Source organism: Trichosurus vulpecula, chromosome 1, assembly GCF_011100635.1.
Source record: "Trichosurus vulpecula isolate mTriVul1 chromosome 1, mTriVul1.pri, whole genome shotgun sequence".
NCBI lineage: Eukaryota > Metazoa > Chordata > Mammalia > Diprotodontia > Phalangeridae > Trichosurus > Trichosurus vulpecula.
Window position 1 is genome coordinate 236,680,988 of NC_050573.1, and position 14,484 is coordinate 236,695,471.

The following is a 14,484-nucleotide window of genomic DNA, read 5'->3' on the forward strand; positions in this document are numbered from 1 at the left end:
CGGAACAATTTATAACCTTTTAGAAGCAAATTTGAGGCTCAGAATGAAAATCAAACCCCAACAGAATAAAATTGTGGTTTGTTCATCATTTTTAATTTTTTTTTAGGGAGGTAGAATATTTTGATTTTGGAATCGTTTTGTTAACATGTTTTTTTCAGTTAGAAGAGACTGAGGAATTTCATAGAAAGTTGAATGAAGATAGCCTCCTCCATGCTCCTGACTTTGTCATCAAGCCTCGTTCCCACACTGTCTGGGAGAAACAGAATGTCAGATTACACTGCTCTGTGTCAGGCTGGCCAGAACCACGGCTCACATGGTAGGTTGTACCTTTATAAGAATTATTGATAGAAACAATATATGTGACTTCTAATTTAGCTGTTGCCAACAGAGGACTTGATTTGGACTACCATTGTGTAAAAATCAATGAAGACAGTTTCTAGTTTGAAAGATTGTCAGGAGGGGTTATGATGCTGGACTGTGTACCTTATGCAAGAGAAAGAGAATGTTTTTACGATGATGACATTATTAAGATGTGAGATGTAAGATGATGATCTTACATAAAGTATTGAAAGTTATTGAAAGCCTCTTAAATAAAATCAAAATCTATGGCCACAACCAGAATAGGAGAGAACCTGAGATCTCTAATAAAATCCCTTTACCCTTTTATGACAAGATTTGCAAATACGTAATCATTTTGACTAGAAGCGATGCTCTACTGTTTTTCTTTTTTTAAAAAATGTAAATCTTAAAAAAGATAGCGACCCATCATGCCTACTCCTGTGTACCATCTCTGATCCCACTGTGCCTTCTCATATGTACCAGAAAATAATTAGGTTTGAGAATATCACTTATTAGAGGGGCTGGCAAAATCATGTTTTTTGCCCCCAACAAAAAAAAAAGGTCTTTTTTACTTTAGTGTTCTTCTATAGTTGTCTAATGTCTTTCTGAGCCCTAGATTGCAAAATGACCTACAACAGGCACTGGGGCTCTGGCCACAGACAGCAGGCCCTGGAAAGAATTAAGCCAATTTAAAAAGAAGCCTTTTCTTTTTAATCCTTTGACACTGGTGACATGTATATTTTGTGTGGTGTTTCCTTTATCCTCACACGTGATGTGGAGAGCAATGCATGCTGAAAGAATAAAAGATACATGAAAGTGAATATTCACCCGTGGAATTTCTTCCTTTCTTTCCTATGATAGTCCACACTTTTGGCCTCCAATAATGAAGATCGATAAAATAATTCCTTTTTTTCTTTAGTTTTCCAAGGTTACTTCTCAAGGAGTAAATTGTAATCACACACACATACACACACACACATGCAAATCCATTTGTGAAAGCATCTATAATTGGTTATATACTGGGCTTTTTTACTTTTGTATAAACCATTTCATTAGCCTCATAAGCTTGAAACCCCAAGATTGGAAACCAAAGTCAGTTATCAATTATCCAGGCAAATAACAGTGATATCGATCAGAAATTAGATGTGTAGTGGCATCATCTAGTTAGTGAAGGCAAAAGGCTTTTTCAGTCATCAGGCTTAAGTGCATAAAAGGCCCAACTATGGTTAGGATCAAATTCTCCCTATGCCTCATTCTTCCCCATTGTGGTAGCAAAGTACGAAATCGAAAACACTTCCATTTCCCATTGAAATTGACAACTCATCAGTTTACCTGGCATAGATTATAGCCATTTCCTGGTTGTTGGATGTTAAGTTTTTCCAGTGGAGGGGATTAGGGAAGAAGAGGAAGACTTTTTTGGTGAAGAAGGTAATAGTCACTGAAATAAGAGAGAGAGAGAGAGAGAGAGAGAGAGAGAGAGACAGACAGAGACAGAGACAGAGAGAGACAGAGAGAGAAGGACAGAGAGAGACAGGGGGAGAGAGAGAGAGAGAGAGAGAGAGAGAGAGAGAGAGAGAGAGAGAGAGAGAGAGAGAGGAGAGAGAGAGAGAGAAAGAGAGGGAGAGAGGGAGAGGGAGAGAGAGAAGGGGAGAGAGAGAGGGGGAGATTATTTAAGTTCTTACTATGTCCAGTCTTTCTGATTAAAAGCCATGAGGGCATGACTTTTGGCACATTTTTGTCTCAAAAGTGCTCTATTGCTAACAAAAAGTATCCCTCTGCCATGCATATACAGCACTGTAAAAAGTCTAAAATATTTCAATAAATGGGGTATTTGGAGTTCCTTATAGAGAGATGGACTTACAGCACATTGTCTTACATGTTTTCACACTCTTATCAGAACTAGCGATGATTTTCTGTGCCCCAAATGATCTTTGTGATTTGAGCATACATTTTGTCAAAGTTGATGTAGTGCTAATGGCTATTCCTCAAATAGAATATAAATCTTTTTGCAACACAACAGCTATATTTGAGTTTGAGTAAGGACAAATGTGATAATTGTTTTGGGGAAAACAATAAGCAACAATAGAGACTGACCTCCCTAAATTACATTTGGATTCCATGCAGACTGCCTGTTAAAAATCAAAATAAGTTTCCATAGAAGTAGAAATCTAGAAATTGTCAAGAGCATAACTTCCTGACACATCTGCCCATGATAGGATTTCAACTATGTTAAGAATAAGAATATTGTCAGTTTCCTTTTGGGCATAGGAATTAAGTCTAGTAGAGATGTGGGCATCTTAAGGCTTCACTTTGGGATTTGGCATGTTTATTTTACCCACATTTGAATACCAATGTGGCTCATGGCCTTCAAACAGTTCAATTAGATATTGATTTAATACCTATTAGGACTAAAGCTTTGTGTACTGTATAGCCTCTGAGGAAATAAAGGTGGAGTACCATAATGTCTTTGACCTTAAGTACTTTTACTCCAATAGGGAGTGGTTGAGGGGCAAGAGGTACAAAATTTGTGTACAAAATGTATGCAAATAGATAGGATAATAGCTAGTGTTTATAATGTGCTTTAAAGTTTGCAAAACACTCTATGTATATTATTTCATTTGATCCTCACAACTCTGAGAGGTAGGTACTATTATTAACCCCATTTTACAGCTGAGAAACCTGAGACTGAGAGGGGTTAAGTGACTTGTCCATGACCACATAATTTGTAAATGTCCAAGACAGCATTTGAATTCAGGTCTTCCTTCTCCAACTCTATCCACCATGCCACCTAGCTGCCTAGCTGTATTGATACAGGGGAACAGCGATATTAATGCCCACATATTTCTTGTAGGATTACAAATCTCCTTGCAACAACCCTGTAAGGTAGGCAGACCAAGAATTATTATTCCAATTTTAAAGGTGAGGAAACAGTCTCAGAGAGGTAAAGAGTGTGGTGAAAGGTCACACAGCTAATTAGTGTCAGAACCAGTATCTGAACATAGGTCTCTTGACTCAAGTCTTGCTCTCTGAGTGATAAGAGAAAAAGGGAAATAAAGACCAAATTACTCTTTGAAAAATAGAAAGGGAGAGCCACCTCAAGTTTGGATATTAGGGAAAGCCTCTTAGAAAAGGCAATTCCCATTCTGGTCCTTGAACAATAGGAGAATATCACCAGGTTGATATGAAAAAGGAATATCTTCCAGGCCTTTGTGAATATGCTGAGATAAGGAGGTACAAGATAAAATACAGGGAAGAATTTTTCAGTTTTTCTAGAAGGTAGAGCATAGAAAAGGGGTCATATGAAATAAGGTTGAGGAAGTAAGTCTGAGCTAAATTTCAATGGGCCTTGAATGCCAGGTCAAAAAGTTATTTTTATCCCGTAGATAACAGGGAGCCATTAAATATTCTTGAGTAGGAGACTGCCATGGTGGACATGTTTTAGGAAATGTATTTTGGCAGCCACAGAGTGAAAATCTGTCTCTGGAGGTAACAAATTTCTCCATCATGACTCCTTCTCAGCTTATCCTTAACCCACTCCATGCTGGGCTTAGCACCAAGCTAAGCAAAACTATGATACCTTCTGTGAAATTTTCCCTTGAGTCGGGATGATAGCTAAGCATGTGGCTTTCATAGGTCTTACCTACTGATATGAAAACTTTATGAAAAACTAAAATTAAGAGCCAGTTGTCAACACAACTAGTAATTTAATAGTATTGTAGATAGTATCAATAAATCTGAAAGAAAGATTTTCCTCTGATAAACCAAAATGTAAATAATCCCTTGGAACATAATTAAGAATTGACTATAGTACTCAACTATGATAAAGTTCAGTTCTAAATTCTGGATTCCCTGGAATGGAATTCCTAGATTTCTTGGACTGTGGACTTTTTAGAAACTATAAAAAATAATTTCAATTCATATATCTATGTATATATATTTATATATACACATGTAATATATACATATATGAATTCATATATATTATTTATAAATTCATATATGAATTTATATATACTTACACACGTGTAGAAAATGTGGTTTTCAGAAAAATATCATTCCCTTACAATACCTAAAAAACTTAGAGTTTATGTTTAGCAGATTTACTTTTTTACCCCATTTATATATCACTGCCTTTTAAGAAGAAAAATCACAATTATTCCCTGATATGTTCACTAATCATTCCCTAGTTACAGAATTTAAGCAGAACTAACAGGCAAGTAGGTTGCCCAGTGAATAGAGCCCTGAGCCTGGAGTCAGGAAGTCCTGGCTTCAAGGTGCGGTCAAAATTTGGCCTTGGAAACTTATTAGCCATGTGACCCTGAGCAAGTTACTTTACCTCAGTCTCCCTAAGTTAGCTCAACTGTAAAATAGGGATCACAAAAGCGTCTCCAATCCAGGATTGCTGTGAGAACCAAATGAAATAATATTCATAGAACAGTTAGCCAGTGCCTGGCACATAGTAGGCACTTAATAAAATGCTTGTTTCCTTTTTGACTGACAAAGCAACCAAATCTGATGACGTACACTGCATAAGCAGTCTCTGACTTGTCCATCCAGAGGAGAGATGGGTCACATCTTCTGTTCTCAGAAGCCAAGATTGTTCATTGCAATTCAACTTTACGAAGTATTTTCCTGGATCTTGGGGATAATGCTGTTTAGAGACAGAAGGCACCTTAGAGACCATATAGTCCAACCTCCTCATTTTACTAATAAGGAAACATAAACCTCAAATTGATCTAGGTGGTGAAAGAGTCCCTACTTAAACTCGAGCTCTCTAATTCCAAATACATCGCTTTTCTTAAGAAAGACTGCCTGCCTTGGAATTAGCATCTCAGTAATAAGTATCATAGGCCAAGTACCTAAATACATTATCATACTTGGGGAAAAAAGTTTCCTTGTGGGGGGTGGGGCTGCTGCTCCTCTTCTTCTTTACCACCAGCTTCTGTTCTTTTTTGGTTGACAAGGAAAACAGAAGGGGGTGAAGGAAATAGAGGCGCCACCCTCCACAGACTGGAGATGGAATTGTTAATGGTGAAAAGAGCACTGGCCCTATCATCAAAGGACCTGGATTCAAATCCTGCTTCTGATGCTTGCTGTTGGCATTACCTAAGACAAGTCACTTAAACTCGACTTGGACTTCAGTTCCCTTGTCTATAAAATTAGGGAGTCACACTAGATGGCCTCTGAAACCCCTTCCAGACAGAGAGCTATGAACCTACGTGAAATGGATGTCCCAGTTCTGCAGTCAACCATAGAATTCTAGTCTGAGCTGGAACAGACCTTAGCAGTCTCTTATCTGGTCCAGCCCTCCAATAATAAAGATGAGGAAACTAAGGATTTCAGAGGTCAAGTGACTCACCCAAGGTCATGTCATTCAGTCTTCAGCAAAGATAACTGATAATAATAATTCATTTTTGTGGCACTTTAGGTCTTAAAAGCTTTCCTTTTAACATCCCTAAGAGCCAAGAAGGGCAAATCCTATTATCTGCATTGTACAAATGAAGAAACTGAGATTTAGAGAAAGTAAGTGACTTTCCTAGGGATGAACAGCTAGTATACACACATATACATGTGTATATGTAAACATGTATGCACATGTGTGTGTATGTGTATGTATATACACATATAGACATAGATATAGATATATATGATATATAAATATAGATATACACTTAGATACAGATATAGATATAGATGTAGATAGAGATAGACAGAGATAGAGCTAGAGAATGAGATGTATATGTATGTGTATATAGGTCAGAACTTGAATTCCAGTCTGGTGGACTGTGCTTCTGTCCAGTGCTTCTATATACATAATATTTTGCTGCAACTATTTCTGGTCCTAATCACCCAACTCCACCAAATTATCCGCTGTCCTTCACAAGAATGTGGTGCTTGCATTGTTGGCCTTCCCACACAGGGTGTTTCACAGTTTCCACTAGGCATCATCAGAATTCAAGCGTCCCAATGGTCTTAGCAGATGGCATGGCTGTAGAGCAGCTGTTTTCCTGCCAATCATCCATTGTCCATCAGATCTATTTCAATCAAGTCCAGCCAGGGCTTACCCTGGAATTAGTAAGTCAAACTAATAACCATTATTCCTCAAGACCAGATTGCAGGTATGATTGATTGGAATGCAAAAAGTATCCCCTTCAGGATAATCAAGTATGTCTTTATTAAGTACCTGTGTATTCTGTGTACTCCACAAATTGCTAGAACTACGTGAGCTTCTACCTGAGTGCAAAAATCTGAGTCAGCAAAAATGAAGGGGGGGATGGTATTTTAATGTAAGGATACTTTCTTCCCTCTGGGCCTCAGTTTCCTGAATCTGTAAAAGGGTGTGGGAGAGGATGGGATATCTCATCCAATTCTAATATTCTCGTCGTTGTTGTTGTAGTTCTGTCATTTCTGTCGTGTCTGACTTGTCGTGAACCCATATGGGCTTTTCTTGGCAAAGAATAGTTTGTCAATTCCTTTTCCAGCTCATTTTACAGATGAGGAAACTAAGGCAAACAGGGTGAAGTGACTTGCTCAGATAGTAAGTGTCTGAGACTAGATTTCAACACGGGTCTTCCTGAATCCAGGGTTGGTGCTCTGTCCCCTATACCACCTAGCTGCCGCAATACTAGAAGTTTTTGGTAAATAAAGAAAAAAAAGCTATTAATTATACCTAAAAAGCATGCTATTACCAGACCTAATCAAGTTCCTAGGCTTGCAAGTCTGAATAATTTTTACAGATGGAAAATCTTGATTGCGCTCTATGAGTAATGACACATTTCCTCACCAAGATGATTATTGGTAGTACTGGATGGGCTTAATTAAAGTGTTTAAAATACATGCTTGGGGATTCTTAAGTCTTTTCTTTCTCTTTCCAAATATGGGGGTGGTTCCTGTTAGCTCCAAGGCATCGGAAAATAGAAACAGAAAGGAAGTTGATATCAAACTCTGCTAATGACACAATCTATGATTATGTGACTATTACAGGAACATCAATCTTTGAAAGAGAAAGTATCTCATTGGGAAAAATTCTATCCTACTGAAGTTAGAAATCATCATCATTATATTTCTTTACTGTATTACAGTCATTCGCTATATTGTCCAATTGAGTTATAATTCTGTCACACCAGAGAAATAATTATTTTAAAAATAGGATTACAGGCAATTACTTACATTTCATAATAACTTCCTCCAAATAGATGTTTTGACATTCTTCTTAGATCAGTGTTATCCATTTAGTACCAAAATATATTTTAGTGTGACATGTGTCCCCCAGAGAATTAGGACTTGTCAGTAACAGCTACCCACTCAAACATGAGAACAGAATTAGTAAAGGAGTTTAATGACAAGTAGCAGTCAAACTGGGGGATGGGGGAATTCCAACATCTGTTAATTTGAATTGAAAGATGGTTTGCCTGGCATTCACTAATGATACAAAAAAAAGAATGTAGAATTTTATTCTCTTGATCATGTTTCTTAGTGCCTGGAAGCTTTTATTTAGTTATCAGGGTTAGTCTACTTTTCTCTTCCCCGGGCAAATTACTTTTGTTTCTTAGTTTCCTCAATTGTAACATGAGGGAGTTAGACTAGATGACCTCTTCTAACTCTGATTCTATGAAATATGAATTAGGTCCAAAAAGAAATTTCTATAAGCCACACAGATTTGGGTTGTGGTCCCCAAAAACTGACACTTGAAGTTTTCCCCTTTGTAATTCTTATGCTCATTCATTAATATTATTTTATAGGCAATGGAAGAAACAAATACGGAGGACTTTGGACATCAGGGACTTTTAGGGGGATTTAAGAAACCTTTTGGCATATGATACCAGGATGGCAGTTCTCTCTCCAACATTAGCTGATGAGCAGTCTGGCTTAGAATTTCCCTTTCCAGAAATAACAAACTGTGGGTGTATTCTTTCTATCAATAAGTATTACAAATCAGGTAAAAATCCTTCTATTCTTGGCTGACTAGTCACTGATGGCACCTAGACCCCACCTCCACCCCAACTTGAATGCCTGGGGTTAGCCACTCTCTAAAATGTTCCCTGACTTCTGCCCGTTTGAAATATAAAGATTTCTTTTCTTGGTAGACCAAATACCTAAGGAAAAGACATTCAGGGCTCAGTGAGAGTCTTGCCTCCTCTTTTGTGTCTATGGTTTTTAAAAAATCAGCTTTGATTCTCCGTGAGCTCACAACTGAAGTTCAGGAACTCCCAGCTATGGGGATGGCACGAAATCATTTAGCAGAACTGAAAAGAAAGGCTTTTGGTGAGGGAATGTGGGGAGCTAAGAACTCCTGAATAAGCTTGAACTTTATAGGAGGCTGACCACCATTTTTGATCACAAGGCAAGTGAATGTCACTTGGTTGTTTGTTCCAGCAGTATCCACTTATAGTCTCCTCCTGATCCCAAAGGGAACAAATGACATTCCGGTGCTTCGAAAAAACTAAAGTAAGGCAGGGAGCTCCTCTATCACATATGAAATAACCCAGGCCAGTAAAATCCAGGCTAGAGATACAATTTTGCTTTCTCTTTTGCATGCTCATTCATTTAGTAGGCAGCCTGTTTCTTATAGAACAGACTTGTCAGGATTCTATATATTTCCAAAGATTTCGTATTGTAGCTAGCCTTGCTGTCTAGCAATTTTTATTATGAAATCAAGAGGCATATCATGTAGGACTTTAAATTAGATGGCGAATGTATCAGAGTAAAGCCTTTACTGTGAATAACCAAAAAATGGAACCTTACTAAATGGAACTCTCAGTAAACTGTAGACACACACACACACACACACACACACACACACACACACACACACCACCACCACCACCACCACCACCACCACCACTACTACCACTACCACCACTACTACCACCACCACCACCACCACCAGCACCACTACACTAAATTTCATTTCTAAGAAAAGCAGGAAAACAGGCTGATCTCAGGAATTAAGTAAAAGAAAACAAAACAAAAACCCCCCATAATTTTCAGGGTATGTTGTTCAGTTACTTTTCACAACCCCTATGCCATTAATGTGTATAGTACAATGCAATCACAACTCATATTTAGCAGGATGATCCTGAGACCGGATTAGATCTTCAGCCTTCAAAAATAATCATCTCATCTATAACCTATTGTAACTAGTGAGGCAGCAATATGAACTAATAGATTTAGGACAGATTTGCACTAACATAGGTCGAAACAAAACAGGTGTCTTATTAATCCATAGTTAACCAAAATCCCCTGTTTCCCTGCATATGCTAGGTTAGATATCACTGTCCAATAATACTACAAATACTAATGCAGTACTTGCATTTATATAGTCTTTCTTCCAGGGAACCGAAAGTATCTTGTTCACAATTTATTATTATTTCATCTTACAACAAACAACCCTGAGAAGTGGTAGGGATTACCTGAATTGAACAGATGCCTTCTGTGTTGCATTAGTGTTATTTTAGGGCTGGAGTAAGGCTCTTGCTGCTTCTTTTTGTGATATGCATAAATAAAATCCTAGAATGTAAGAGGAAACAGGGACCTTTAAGACAAACTCTCTTGAATTTTCCATTGTATAGCAGAGAGGGTTGTGTCTCAGAAAGACGGCATGATTTGTCCAAGATCATACAGCAAATCAGTGGGAGAGCTGAGATGAAAACCCAAGTCTACTCGGGGTCTGCTGGAGCTGGTTCATACCAGTTTGCCAAAGCAGATTGTTAATTTTTCAGTGTGAGCATTTATTCCTCAGAAAACATTACAAATTAAGGCTTGATTTATTGTTGTGTTGATTTAGACTTAAGAAAATGATGGAGAAAATGTTTCCCTTTTTTTTTGGAGGGGGGAAGGCAAGGCAGTTGGGGTTAAGTGACTTGCCCAAGGTCACATGAGAAAATGTTAGTAATGCATATTAAAGTTAAACATGTGTTATAATATATATATATATATATATGTATGTATGTATATATCCCCCAAGAGCTGGTTGTTAAACATTTACCAGGAGACTCTTGCTTCTGATTCCCTCTCTTCACTTTTCTGTATTATAAATCATAGCTTCTAGAGCTCCAAGGGAACCTAGGGATCATTTAGTTCAATGTCCTCATTTTGCAGATGAGGAAATTGAAGCCCAAAGGGAAGAAATTATTTCTTCAATGTCACCAAATGACCCCTCTAGTGTTGCTCCTCCTCCCTAAGCCTTCCATTTTGTTATCATGTTTGCAAAACTCCCAAAGAACTAAAACACAACAAACTGAGAACCAATGGAATAAGGATAGAAGTATGAATAACTTATGAAGCAACTTATGAATAACATATGAATCACTTAGCCTCAGTATTTGAAAGTCAAATATTATGTGCAGAAAATGTATAAAAAGAAAGTCCTATTTGAAGGCCACCACCACTTATAATTCCGGTGCCTAAAAGGAGTCCAGGGGTGGAGAACCTGCTGCAGGTTCCCCACTCCTGCATTTTAGACCTTAGTCAAAAGTGATGATCCAAGATCAGATTTTTTCATACCGTTAACTTGCTCCTCCTTAGCCAGACCACGGCTTCCTAGGAGAAAGAGGAAGTCTTTTGTGTCTATTCAGAAGTCTTTTATGTGTTTTAAATTATGAAATCTTCAAAAGAAAATGTCATGCCATTGTGTTGGCAATAATCCAATATATTAATAAGTAGCTATTATCATGATTAATAAGAACATTAAATAATACAATTATCATTAATGATTATAACAAACTTGTTTTTGATTGGTTTTCAATTGTGTCCAATTCTTCATGACCCCATTTAGGATTTTCTTGGCAAAGATATTGAAGTGGCTTGCCATTTCCTTCTCCAACTCATTTTACAGGTGAGAAAACTGAGGCAAACAAGGTTAAGTGACTTGCCCAGGGTCACACAGCTATAAGTGCCTGAGGCCAGATTTGAAGTCAGGAAGATGTGTCTTCCTGACTCCAGGCCTGGCACTCTATCCACTGTACTGCCTAGCTGCCCAACAAACTTATATACACAGTAGGTATTTGACAAATGATTTTAATTGCACTAATATTTATTCATCAGTTAATTTTAACAATAATTTGTCATACAATCATGTTAGCAACAAGGAAATTTTTATCTTAAACTCAGCCAACAACAAAATCTCTATCGTATTAAGCACAGCAAGTGCCTAATCAATATTCGTTGACTGACTGGGAACTGACACAACTTCATCATCTCAATACAGTCCCATTTTTTAGATGAGAGAATCTTGATGAGACAATAAAAGCCTCGTGCATCAAGCAGACCTAAATTTTTTCAGATGGAGCATTGACATGGGGCAGCTGGGTGGCTCAGTGGATAGAGCACTAGGCCTGCAATCAGGGAGACACATCTTCCTGAGTTCAAATCTGGCTCCAGACACTCAATATCTGTGTGACCCTGGGCAAGTCACTGAACCCTATTTGCCTCAGTTTCTTCATTTGTAAAATGAGCTGGAGAAGGAAATGGCAAACCACTCCAGTGTCTTTGCCAAGAAAACCCCAAATGGGGTCACAAAATGTCTGACATGACTGAACAATAACAAAAATTGTTAACTACTAATTTAAAAATAGGTGATATTTTACTCAAAGTGCCACCACCTGGGGGTAGAGTCAGAAGAAATTTTTTTTAGCAAGGTCCTCATAAACTTTGTTCTTTTGACTATTAAGTATTTCATATTTGAGCATGTACTTAATTCTATTTCTGGTGTTCCATAGGTACAAAAACCATGTGCCCATTAATGTCCATGCTAACCCTGGAAAGTACATCATTGAGAGCCGATATGGAATGCACTCTCTGGTGATTAATGCGTAAGAGAATCAAAATTTCCCTGTATGTCCTTGAAAAATTACTTAGTGTACGTAGATATGTATATGTGTGTGTGGTCATACGTGTATGTGTGTGTGTGGTTGTGCATGTATATGTGTGTGGTTGTGTGTGTGTGTGTGTGTGAGAGTGTGTGTGTTTTCCTGAGTGGGAGGTGTTTAAAATAAACAAAGGTCGTCTGAAGGAGATGGACTGTCTAAGGTGGAAGGTACTTTAGATGTCAGCTAGCCCAATCCTCTTGCTTTATAGAGGCAGGAATTGAGGCCCAGAGAGTGTCAGTGACTTTACCCAATATCATAAAGCTTATTCGTGTCAGACTTGATGCTTCAATCCAGTTGTTCAGTGTTTTTTGTCCTAATATGTAAATAAATTAAGTCATTCCATTTTGACTTGATGATAGAAAAAAAAAGCTCTCTGTTCAAGCTGAAGTTGGATATGAGGTAGGTGGCCTTGAACAAATTCCTTCACTTCTCTGAACCTACTTCCCTGCCTACAGAGTGATTGGTTCTAAGGTCCCTTGCATCTGGTTTTTCACGAGTCTTGTAAATTCTGAGCACAGCTAGGACAATGCCCTAGGTAAGGTTTCAAAACAACGACAGCTTCCCCCTCCCCTATTCCCTCCTTTCCCCCTTAAGCGGAGTGGGGGTGAGGAAGGAAGGGTTTGAGCTTTCACCAGAACATAAATGATTTGACATCAATGGACCATAGAGAGTAGAATTTTTGGGCATTTAAATTATAATAGATGCCATTAAAAAGTGTCTCACATTGGGTCACCCTAATTGTACCCTAGGCAGCCTACCCTGCCTACCCCTAGGTCCAGTTATGGTTCAGAGCCTATGCGCTGTTGTATTGCCTTCATACACTTATTTTCTCATGTCTTACTCATAGAAAGCAAAATCACTCAGAAATGTAATTCTACCAATTCTTAATGGGTATCTGAAAGTATGAATATTAGTGATTCATATTCTTGACATATAGCTGGCATTATATGGTACTAGTGCTATATAATACCAAATTCTTGTTACAAACTACTCAGGTTTGTTTATGTAAAAGATGGAAAAAAAGAAAACTCTTTAAAATGTATATGATATATGTTCATAGTTATTCTTCTTTATGTGTTCCCTGAAGATTTTTTTCTTAATAGTTTTTATTTTTTCCAATTGCATGTAAAGATAGTTTTCAACATTCATTTTCATAAGATTTTGAGTTCCAAATTTTTTTCCCTTCTTCCCCTCCTTCCCCCCTCCCCAAGACATCAAGCAATCTGACATTCCCTGAAGATTCTATAGAATTATAGGTGTTAGAGTTGTAGAAAGTTAGGTCCTTTGAGCCCATCTAGCCTAAACCTCTCATTTTTGACAAGAGGAAACCGAAACCCAGTTTCTGCATTGTTCAAGGTCACATGATTTATTTCTGGTATAACCACAATAGGAACCCGAATCTTCTGACTCTACAGACTTCTCTTACTTTTTCTATTATATCACATTGTCTTTTTTTCCCCAAAAACATGAACAAGAAAGGCAGTTTCTCAATTGTTATTGTGTAAATTAGCATTTATTTCATTATGCCTCTTTGGTTCCAAAATGGCTTCGTTGCCTCCCTTCTGTCAATAGTTTTAAAAAAAAGCAGTAATGTCTTGCTTGGGAGGTAAACAGCTGGTTGTCAGATTCTCTTTTTTTTTTCCTTCAGCCTGATCATGACCATAAGAAATTGACTGTATTTATATATGTTCAATCATACCATGCAATGAAACATTTCATCTCACTAGTTAGGCTTCATTCAGTTTCCTTATAAAGAACGCAAGGGTTGGATGAGATGTCCTCTAAGGTCTTGCCATCTCTAAGATTCTCTTATTTCAGGAAAAATGAGACCAAAGTCATGTATTAACCCAATGTAAAGTTTAAAATCAGAATCCATTTCAATCTTTTGACGTTTCCTCCCCGAACGTTCATTTATTCTAGTTAGGCAGTTTCAAAAAAGCAGCTTGGCATGGTAGATGAAAGAGGCTAAACAAAGTCCTGGCATCTTCAGTTCAGACAAACCCAGGAAATCCGGGGATGTCAAAAGAAATTTTGCATGTTGCCAGTCTCTGGAGAGTTGTAGTCTTTTTCTCAGGTCAACAAGTTTGCATAAGTTGGCAAGCTTCAGATGTGGCTCCAAATGGAACCTTGTGAGATTGCCCTCAGCCTTGATCCTGACCCAGAGTCATCACAAATCTTCTGGAAGGGACAGACTCAGAGCTTCATGGCTCCACTGAGCTCCAAGGCTGCTTTAGTCACCTCTGGCTCAGCACATGCTGGATCCTCTGTGGCTATT

General features: G+C 37.9%; 1 protein-coding gene across 2 annotated transcripts in view; it reads left to right on the forward strand.

Annotated features, from left to right (window-relative positions):
- MYOM1 (myomesin 1) overlaps positions 1–14,484 on the forward strand; it is a 174,916-nt gene that overhangs the window by 31,904 nt on the left and 128,528 nt on the right. For both annotated transcript variants that reach the window (XM_036760648.1, XM_036760654.1), the window contains 2 exons: positions 159–316; positions 12,060–12,152. In XM_036760648.1, coding sequence (XP_036616543.1) covers positions 159–316; positions 12,060–12,152 — 251 coding nt within the window. The remainder of the gene's footprint in view (positions 1–158; positions 317–12,059; positions 12,153–14,484) is intronic.